The 10,996-nt window shown below is 39.9% G+C and overlaps 1 protein-coding gene across 1 annotated transcript; it reads left to right on the top strand.

Moving 5' to 3' along the window:
• Positions 1-643: 643 nt before the first annotated feature.
• Positions 644-9,903, top strand: C13H9orf57 (chromosome 13 C9orf57 homolog). Its single transcript, XM_054520048.2, has 5 exons — positions 644-781; positions 1,894-2,019; positions 4,411-4,470; positions 5,153-5,275; positions 8,803-9,903. The coding sequence occupies exons 1-5, from the start codon at positions 769-771 to the stop codon at positions 8,940-8,942; spliced, it is 462 nt and encodes a 153-aa protein (XP_054376023.1). The 5' UTR covers positions 644-768; the 3' UTR covers positions 8,943-9,903.
• Positions 9,904-10,996: the final 1,093 nt, after the last annotated feature.

Raw genomic sequence — 10,996 nt, 5'->3', positions numbered from 1 at the left:
ATATTTTTGAATGAAATATAAGGGGGAAAATAATATGTAGAGTATTATATTATTTTTGTAAAAGTAAAAGAGAAAGCATTATTATACACAATCCTATGTTATAAGTGTTATGATGAAAATGCACAGAAGAAAAAGTACCCTTGAATAAACTTTAGGAAATGATTTAAAAAAAAAAGATACCCAACATATTGATAATGTGGTTACATTTGGAGGAGACACTGGGTTTGATGGGAACATGGTCAAAGGGGATTTTAACATTCTTAATACTTTCATTTTTTCAAAAATAATGTATATTAATTTGGAACTATATATTAATTTGGAAACAAACTTTTTTAAAATTCAAATTGCTTTCTGAATGCACTAAGTGCTGCTTTAAAGACTATATGGAATTTTTTTAAAAATTAAGACCAAGTACTTTACATAATAAATAGATAGTATGCCCACAAGGCTATCTATTTCTGAATCACCTAATCTTTGCATAGTGAACATAGCAATCTTCAGCCAAATTTACAGTTAGTTTAACTACTGACCAACTTAGCCCTATTATATTAATTTCATGAGTAAGGAAATTAAGTTCCAAACAGATCAGTGTGTTCAAGTGAAAAAATATTCACATTTACTCGGTCAGTTTTTACTGTTTAAACCATTTGGAATCTAGTGGATCAGAGTGTCGCTTTCAGTTGTAACGGACTTCATCGCATCAGAAATTGTACTCGTTCTCATCCTTTTAAGGAAGCTCAGACCCAGGAAAATTTCCATAGTACCTTAATGAAAAAGATAGGTAGGTCATGAACAACTGAAATATTATAGTTTACCCAATCTTACCATTTCTTCCCTTCATTTTAGTAAGTATTAACTATCGTTAACTGTCACATAATGCTTTTCCCTCATAAATAAGGTCTTTTGCAGTGAAAGTATTATTAATAATTCATAGACTGGGCATGGTGGCTCACGCCTGTAATCCCAGCACTTTGGGAGGCCAAGGTGGGTGGATCATGAGGTCCGGAGATCAAGACCATCCTGGCCAACATGGTGAAACCCCATCTTTACTAAAAATGCAAAAATTAGCCGGGTGTTGCAGCATGCACCTGTAATCCCAGCTACTCGGGAGGCTGAGGCAGGAGAATCGCTTGAACCCGGTAGGCCGAAGTTGCAGTGAGCTGAGATCACGCCATTGCACTCCAGTCTGGCAAAAGAGTGAGACTCCATCTCAAAAATAATAATAATAATTCATAAAGAAGCACGAATGAATATGTGTATTTTCCTTTTGGCCAATAGTTAAAAGGATTTCTAACAGGAAATATTCTAGAAATATTCTAGAAATATCATCTATTTCACTTCATATTTCTGTATGAAACCATTATAATTCTGAGGAAAAACTGAAGAGAGAAGGTGATATTTGGTAATAAAATAACTTAAAATGTTCTGGAACTAGAAGTTTTATGGGTTTATTTATTTATTTATCAACAGTCTCGCTCTGTCCCCCAGGCTAGAGTGCAGTGGCCTGATCTCAGCTCACTGCAATCTTTGCATCCTGGGTTCAAGCGGTTCTTGTGCCTCAGCCTCCCAAGTAGCTGGGATTGCGGGCACCCACAACAACACCTGGCTAATTTTTGTATTTTTAGTAAAGACAGGGTTTCACCATGTTGGGCAGGCTGGTCTTGAACTCCTGACCTCAGGCGATCTGCCCACCTTGGCCTCCCAAAGTGTTGGGAATACAGGCATGAGCCACTGCACCCAGCCATATGGTGACTTTTTTATAAAGACAGATACCTTATTTTTCCTCCTTCACAAAATAAACTTATATTGTCTTAATGAAATCAATAAAACTTAACCAGTCCTTTCCGTTTTTAAAATAGCTAACATAAATGTGTAACTTTATTGCTTCCCCAGAAATCAGTGGGACGTGTCTTTCCTTTCCTCTCCTTTTTGGCTTGGAAATCAGAATGAGAAGGATTGTCTTTGCTGGTGTTATCTTATTCTGCCTCTTAGGTGTTATCTTATTCGGCCGCTTAGGTGGTAAGTCATTAGAAAAGCATAAGTTAAAAGGATAGAAAATTATTAAGAAATTATAGGGCCGAGCGTGGTGGCTCACGCCTGTAATCCCAGCACTTTGGGAGGCTGAGGCGGGTGGATCAGGTCTGAGGTCGGGAGTTCAAGACCAGCCTGACCAACATGGAGAAACCCCATCTCTAGTAAAAACACAAAATTAGCTGGGCGTGATGGTGCATGCCTGTAATCCTAGCTACTCGGGAGGCTGAGGCAGGAGAATTGCTTGAACCCAGGAGGCAGAGGTTGCGGTGAGCCAAGATCATGCCATTGCACTCCAGCCTGGGCAACAAGAGTGAAACTGTCTCAAAAAAAAAAATTGTTGATTGATCATTGATTGTAAATGGAAAGTCTGTCATGCTTAGTGGCAGAACCAATGTGAAATTTCCCAAGTGTCTTTAGATGAGGTTGAGCCTGGGGAAAATCATCAACAAAGGTTAATTAGCCTCATCAGCCAGACTGTTTTCTATTAAAAATGTTCTCTTCTATCTCCCAATATGGCAGAGGGAGATATAAAACACATTGCAGAAAACATCTGGTAAACCCTTCTTTGGGGCCATCAATGAGTAGGAGTGACATGGCTGTGGTCATCATACAGTGGAAGATGGAAACTGTGAGCACACAGAGAAATTCTGGCTCAGTTTCAAAAGAATCTTTTAACAATCTGAGCTGTTTTTAATGGTGATCAGTTCTCTATCACTGGCCAAAGCTCCCTGCAGAAGCTATAAGAAAGATCCCTAAGGCTGGCCGCGGTGGCTCATGCCTGTAATCTAGCACTTTGGGAGGCTGAGGCAGGTGGATTGCCTGAGCTCAGGAGTTCGAGACCAGCCTGGGCAACACGGTGAAACCCCATCTCTACTAAAATACAAAAAATTAGCTGGGCGTGGTGGCGGGCGCCTGTATTCCCAGCTATTCGGGAAGCTAAGGCAGGAGAACTGCTTGAACCCGAGAGGCAGAGGTTGCAGTGAAATGAGATTGCACCACTGCACTCCAACCTGGACAAAAGAGCAAGACTCTGTCTCTAAGAAAAAAGAAAGATCCCTGAATTGGAAGCATCAATGATTCACAAACATTGGTCTAGACATTGATAGCTAAATCATATCCCCTCAGCTATTTCTGCAGATCTAAAATACAAATTCTCAAGCCCCACCTTCCCAGATTCTAACTCAGGTTTTTGGGGGCCCTGGGAATCTGTGAGTTTATTAAATCTGCTTAAAGAAATCTGATATACAGTAGAATTTGGAAAACAATCTTCTAGATAATGTCTTCCAACCTTACCAATATTGACCAGTTCAAGAATCTCTGGGCTATTTCTATACAAACAAAATGAATAACATTTTCAAGCCACTGAATTTGAGTATGGAAAATAACCAATATATAAACATTAATGAAGCAATAAATATTCATGAAGAATCGACTATATGTAATATGCTACCTTAGGCACTGAAATTAAGCCCTAACAGTGAATATGTGGCTGAAATTAAATTTCCTGGTAAAATAAATTTGGGGTGACTTAATTAAGCACTGAGGAACTGAATGAATTTTAACCAACTAAGTTGTTTAGACCACCTGGGCTCCTGACTGATTACCACAGTTCAAGGTACTTCCAATTCATAAATACCACATACGCTTTGAAATTTCCCTCATTAAATTCTCAAAATAAAAAATAATTTTAGCCTGGTGCAGTGGCTCACACCTGTAATCCCAGCACTTTGGGAGGCCGAGGCGGGTAGATCACCTGAGGTAGGAGTTTGAGACCAGCCTGGCCAATATGGTGAAACCCCGTTTCTACTAAAAATATAAAAAATTAGCTGGGCGTGGTGGCACGCGCCTGGAATCTCAGCTACTCAGGAGGTTCAGGCAGGAGAATCGCTTGAACCCAGGAGGTGGAGGTTGCAGTGAGCTGAGATCACGCCATTGCTCTCCAGCCTGGGCAACAAGAGCGAAATTCCATCTCAAAAAAAATAATAATAATTTACCTTAGGTTTTAGAATTTTTTAAATATTGCTTACTTCCTGGGCACAATGGCCCACACCTGTAATCCCAGCACTTTGGGAGGCCAAAGCAGAGAGACCAGCCTGGGCAACATAGCGAAACCCCGTCTCCCCACTAAACATACAAAAAGCTGGACACGGTGGGTGTGTGCCTGTAGTCCCAGCTACTTGGGAGGCTGAAGTTGGAGGATCACTCATTTGAGCCCGGGAAGCGGAGGTTGCAGTGAGCCGAGATTGTGCCACTGCACTCCAGCCTGGGTAACAGGAGTGAAATCCTGTCTCAAAAAAAGAAAAAAAAGTATACATATATATATATACATTTGCAGAGCATGCAATCTTTCAATCCCCTTCCATGGATGTCTTTTAGACCTGGGAACCTGCCAGACAAAACCTGATCAGTACTGTAAAGAAGAGGTCCACATTCAAGGTAAGTTTTGACACTTTAAAAATTTTAATTAAAATAAGCACAGGGAAAATGCTTATCACAACAAACTTTCATATGCCAGATGCTACACTAAGGGCTTTGCCAGGGCTATATTACACCAACAAAACAATGAAAAGAGCTGGATGGATCCTGTCACTATCCCCATTCTAAAGATGAGATATCTGAGACACGAACGATTAAGTAATTTGCATAGTCACATAGCTAATGAGTCTTATAGACAAGATTCAAATGTGAGTACTTTGACTCCAGAGCACACATTCCTAATAATCTATATACTTTCTCATTCACACCACTCACGTACTCACAAAAAAGTAATACACAATTTTCAGAGCCCTTCTAAACTTGGGCCCTGTGCACCAGTTGCATGCCCGTGAAACTGGCCTTCTCCAAAACATAAAAATATGTATATATAATTAAATATATATTTAATATATATAAAACATAAAATATATATATAATTAAATATATATTTAATATATATAAAACATAAAATATATATATAATTAAATATATATTTAATATATATAACATAAAATATATATATAACAGAAATATATATATATATAAAGTCAAAAATCACTACTTTATTTTTTTGATCTCCCTTCCTCTTTTTCTCTTTCGTGTCTATCACTACTTTCTCATTTTTCTGCCCCTGTACTTGGAGATGTTGGAGGTTTGATTTGCAGAGCATGCAATCTTTCACTGCCCTTCCATGGATGTCTTTTAGACCTGGGAATCTGCCAGGCAAAACCTGGTCAGTACTGTAAAGAAGAAGTCCACATTCAAGGTAAGTTTTGACACTTTAAAAATTTTAATTAAAATAAGCACAGGGAAAATGCTTATCACAACAAACTTTCATATGCCAGATGCTACACTAAGGGCTTTGCCAGGGCTATATTACACCAACAAAACAATGAAAAGAGCTGGATGGATCCTGTCACTATCCCCATTCTAAAGATGAGATATCTGAGACATGAACGATTAAGTAATTTGCATAGTCACATAGCTAATGAGTCTCATAGACAAGATTCAAATGTGAGTACTTTGACTCCAGAGCACACATTCCTAATAATCTATATACTGTCTCATTCACACCACTCATGTACTCACAAAAAAGTAATACACAATTTTCAGAGCCCTTCTAAACTTGGGCCCTGTGCACCAGTTGCACGCCCGTGAAACTGGCCTTCTCCAAAACATAAAAATCCAAATAATGAAACATTGGAAGAAAATACTGGGAAACGTTTTAAGTTTGAAAGAATGGAGGTTAGCTAGGCATGGTAGCACACACCTGTAGCAGTCCCAGCTACCGGGGAGGCCAGGTGGGAGGATCACCTGAGCCCAGGAGGTTGAGGCCGCAGTGAGCTGTGATCACACCACTGCACTCTAGCCTGAACAATGGAGTGAGACCATGTCTCAAAAAAAAAGAAAGAAAGAAAGAAAGAGAGAGAGAAAGAGGAAGGAAGGAAGGCAGGCAGGAAGGCAGGAAGGAAGGAAGGAAACAACGGAGGCTCTTTAACATCCAAAATCCAGACCGGGCACAGTGACTCATGCCTATAATCCTAGCACTTTAGAAGGCAGAGGTGGGTGGATTGCTTGAACTCAGGAGTTCAAGACCAACCTGGGCAACATGGTGAAGCCCTGTCTTTACAAAAAAAAAAAAATACAAAAATTAGTCGGGCATGGTGGCTTGCACTACCATGTTCCCAGTTACTCAGCGTGGAGGCTGAGGCAGGAAACTTGCTTGAGCCCAGGAGGCGGAGCTTGCAGTGAGCCGAGATTGAACCACTGCACTGCAGCCTCAGTGACAAGAGTAAGACATTGTCTCAAAAAAAAAAAAAAAAAAATCCCAAACCCCAAAGTTGTAAAGGAAATAATACATTTGAATATATGAAGAGTTTAACATTTATAAAATGTGTGATAATTCCAAAATGTAAAAGATAAGGAATTAACTGAGTGAAAATATAAGAAACATGGATAACATTAATATTTATCCAGAATAAAAAACTTCAAAAACAATTTTAAAAAGACCAACAATCAAGAGTAAATACCTTATTAAAGGAAGTAGGAAGGCAATTCTCACAAGGATAAATATAAGTAACCTACAAATATAAAAGCCTACTCAAACTTGTTAGTAAAAATCAAAGAATGCAAATTATGAAAAGATATAATATTTTTAACCCATCAGATAAAAATATAAAAGTTTTATTATATCAGGAGTTAGTATGGGGAAATGGGAACGCTCAGACATTTTCAATGACAGCTTAGATTGGTTCAGCATGTTTTTAGACAATTCGTGAATTTCCATTAAAATTTTAAATAAACACAGCCTTCGACAAAGCAATTCTATTTCTTGGTATCTACTGCAGAAAAATATTTACATTTAACACATGTATCAAGGTTATCATTGCAGCATTACGTTTAATAGGAAAGTAACATAAATGACCTAAATAGGCTAGGCGCGGTGGCTCACACCTGTAATCCCAGCACTTTGGGAGACCGAGGCGGGCAGATCACCTGAAGTGGGGAGTTCGAGACCAGTCTGACCAACATGGAGAAATCCCATCTCTACTAAAAATACAAAATTAGCTGGGTGTGGTGGCGCATGCCTGTAATCCCAGCTACCTGGGGAGCTGAGGCAAGAGAATCGCTTGAACCTGGGAGGTGGAGGTTGTGGTGAGCCAAGATCGTGCCATTGCACTCCAGCCTGGGCAACAAGAGCGAAACACCATTTCAAAAACATAGAAAAAGAAATGACCTAAATGTTCATCTATAGGGAACTATTCATTCAACTGTGTTATATGCAGGTCATGGAGTGCTATGCAACACTCAAAATGAACCAGATCCCTTGTTAACATGGAGGAATCTCTAAAACATATTGAGTGGGAAAAAATTCAGTTGCCAACAAGTACGTTCAGTATACCACTGATGAATAAAAATCCACAAAACAAAACTCTAAATTTTTCTGTGGAATTGGAAGGGAAGAACAAAAATTAGAGGAGAGCAAAGTTAGTTTGGAGAGAGGATGAGAATCATGGGGTCACATCGCAAGGCGTTTTGGTATTAAGAGGGTTACTTGAGTTCTGTTCAATCTTTCTAGTTTAGGTCCCCTCTCCAAAGTCAGTTCTCCCCTCTGCTAGTCACAGCCCCTTCTTTATGGAATGGGAAAGATATCCAGACTCCCTGGGCCCATGAGATGTTGGCTCTTCTCTTCCTGAATGTGGCCAGAGAGTCATCTAGCCAGACGGACACCAGAATTAGGATTAAAATACTCTACGTATAAGAAAGAGCCTGGAAGCTTATTCAACAAAATATTAACAATAGTTCTTGATGGGTCGAAGGCCTGGAATGACTACGGTGTTCGGAAGAGCAGTTTCCTAATTTGGGAAATTTGCCATTTACACTGATGCAAAACAAACAACTGAACCTCGTGCTTTTGATGGTTTTATCAATAGGGTTTCTCAACTTTTGCACTATTGACATTTTGGGCAGGTGAATTCTTTGTAATGGAGGGCAGTCTTTTGTATTGTAGGATGTACAGCAGCATCGTAGCTTCTACCCACCAGATGCCAAGAGCACCTCCAACCCCACCCTGCCGCCCCAACCAGTTCTGACAATAACAATGTCTCTGGTATTACCCGATGTGCTGGGAAAGGGAGAGCAAAAGCATCCCCAGCTGAGAAACCACCGTTTTGTCCAAGTTTCCAGTCATCACGTTTTGCTGTCTTTGGGGAATTGCTCCTTTTGTCCTCCTACCTACAACTGAAACTGGGGTGGTAGAATTACAGGATGTTACTGTCACTTATTTTGTTCTTGTGTGCATTTTCTGTGTTTTCTACAGTGAACACGCATTACTTCTTTAATCAGGGAAGGAATTAAGTGAGGTCATACATACGCCTCCATTTCTGAGAGGCACTTAACACACCTAAAGGATCCTTCTGTACATTCAGCCCTTTGAATAACTCACAATCTGGATAAAACTGGCGGATGATTATTAGGAAGCTTCAAAACAGCTTGCACTTCAGAAATTCTACACAGTCAATGGCAAGTGCATGGCTTTTACAATCTGAGTTTGAAAGCTTTTTTGTTTTACGGTTTCAAAGCTTGTGTATGCAATGTACCCAACTACAATAGTCTAAGTGGGAGTTCTTAAAGGCAAAATAATGAAATGAACCATTCTTAATGGTGGAAATGTTAGATTCGTATCTTGATAAAACTAAAGTTTTGCTTAGTATTCTTTTTAACCTATTAGCATCTGAGGCCACATAGGTGGTACCTCCCAAGAAATTTCCTTACCTCTTTTCTCTCCGTCAGGTGGCATTCAGTGGTATTCGATCAAAGGCTGCACAAAGAACACATCGGAGTGCTTCAAGAGAACTCTGGTCAAGAGAATTCTGCAACTGCATGAACTTGTAACTACTCACTGCTGCAATCATTCTTTGTGCAATTTCTGAGTCAGTGGCCCATATCTAAAATGCTTGGCAGATCAATCAGTCTCAAAGCCTGACCTGGCTATCACAAAATGACGGCTATTGTCAATTAGCCCACTTCAGAAACCTCTGTATACATATGTAACTAACCTGCACATTGTGCACATGTACCCTAAAACTTAAAGTATAATAATAACAAAAAAAAAAGAAAAAGAAAGGAATTTTGATCTGAAATTGACTTTGGTTTTCAGTATTCCCAATGTCTCCCCCACCACCTCCAACTCATCTGAGAAACAGCCCTTTCAACACCACTTCTCTCCTCTCCTCCTTCTGCTTAATTTACCTTCCTACCACAAGGCTACAAAGAAGGAAAAATGTTAGTGATTCTCCAAGTCAAACTAGGCATGTCACCTCTAACTACTTTCATTTCCCTAAATATTTCCATACTCCAAAATATGGTTACAAATGTTTCACAAGACGGCAAGTGACCTGAGAATATTCATTTGGTTTCCAAAGCAAACTGTCTTGCTCCTTTGGGGTGATTTATGGTATAGAAGAAACTGACTTAACATATACTATAGGGAAAAAATAAGCCACGAATCAGCAAGCCAGGCCTGCGGGAAAAGTATGAACCCAAACAGGAAAGGGCTGAGTCAGGTGGTAGGGCTGGCACTTATTTCTTCCATCTGCCTGAGAGTTTATCCAAATTTTGAATTTTCCGTACCTTAACCATGCCTAAATGCTTTGGCTTGTTCAATTTTGGCAGATTAAGCAGTTCAAGGTAAGCAGAGAAGTAAGTTCCCAACCACAGGGAATTTAAAAGGAGTAGGGACGTACTTTGAACTACATTTCACATTTTGCGATCATTACCTCTTCTATTACAATGCCCTACTTTGGCAGCATGAAGAGTACTGCATTAATTTAATTTAATTTAAAATTTAATTTAAAACTGCCTTTCTCTGTATTTTCAGGAGTTTGAAAATTCAAAAAATAAATAATAAATGTCAATAAAATCTTGTCTGTCTTTTTCTCGGGACTTAGGACCACATTCACATAGTGAGCCCTCAACAAATGCTTCTCTATAAACTTTGAAGAAAAACAAGCATTTTTTTTAAAGTCCAAGAAAGCTAGATTTTTTTCCCTTCAGACACGTTTCAATGATATTCCTTAGACCATATCTCTGAAACTAAGAAAAAAACTCTCCATCCTGAGACTGAAATCCAGTTCCCCTTATTCTGTCATATTTTGCCATAGCCACATTGATGAAGAATGGTTACCTTAGATCAGTGAACTTCATGAAAATCTAACTTTTCTTTCTCTTGGGTTTTTTATTTTATCTTATTTTATTTTTTGAGGTTGGGTCTTGCTCTGTCACCCAAGCTGGAGTATAGTGGTGCAATCACAGCTCACTGCAGCCTCAAGCTCTCAAGACTCAAGTGATCCTCCCACCTCAGCCTCCAGGCTAGCTGGGACTACAGGTGCACACAACCATGCCCCCACTAATTTTTGTAATTTTTGTAGAGACAGGGGACAGGGTTTCACCATGTTGTTCAGGCTGGTCTTAAACTCCTGGGCTCAAGCAATCCACCCACCTTGGCCTCCCAAAGTGCTGGGGTTATAGGCATGAGCTACGTGCTGGGCTTTAGTTTTTGTTTTTTTTTGTTTTGTTTTTTTTTAAGATGGAGTCTCGCTCTTTCGCCCAGGCCGGAGTGCAACGGTGCTATCTCGGCGCACTGCAAGCTCCGCCTCCCGTGTTCATGCCATTCTCCTGCGTCAGCCTCCCAAGTAGCTGGGACTACAGCCGCCCGCCACCGCGCCCGGCTAATTTTTTGTATTTTTAGTAGAGACGGGGTTTCACCATGTTAGCCAGGATGGTCTGAATCTCCTGACCTCGTGATCTGCCCACCTGGGCCTCCCAAAGGGCCGGGATTACAGGCGTCAGCCACCGCAACTGACCGGCTTTAGTTTTTTTTAAATGTTATGTTATTTACCTGATATCACGGTGCTGGGGAATGACAAAATCACATACGCCATCACTAATTCCAGAGTACTTCCCAAGCCTAATTCACAATCTGGGT

Source organism: Pongo abelii, chromosome 13 (assembly GCF_028885655.2).
Source record: "Pongo abelii isolate AG06213 chromosome 13, NHGRI_mPonAbe1-v2.0_pri, whole genome shotgun sequence".
Classification (NCBI taxonomy): Eukaryota; Metazoa; Chordata; class Mammalia; order Primates; family Hominidae; genus Pongo; species Pongo abelii.
Note: the sequence above shows the minus strand (reverse complement) of the source record. Positions and strands in the feature narration are given on the sequence as shown.

What these genes read in the sequence shown, in the direction of transcription:
- C13H9orf57 (XM_054520048.2), top strand. An exon ending in AGAAGAGGTCCACATTCAAG is followed by an intron (nt 4,471 to 5,152) that starts GTAAGTTTTGAC and finishes CTGTACTTGGAG; the next exon opens with ATGTTGGAGGTTTGATTTGC. An exon ending in AGAAGAAGTCCACATTCAAG is followed by an intron (nt 5,276 to 8,802) that starts GTAAGTTTTGAC and finishes TCTCTCCGTCAG; the next exon opens with GTGGCATTCAGTGGTATTCG.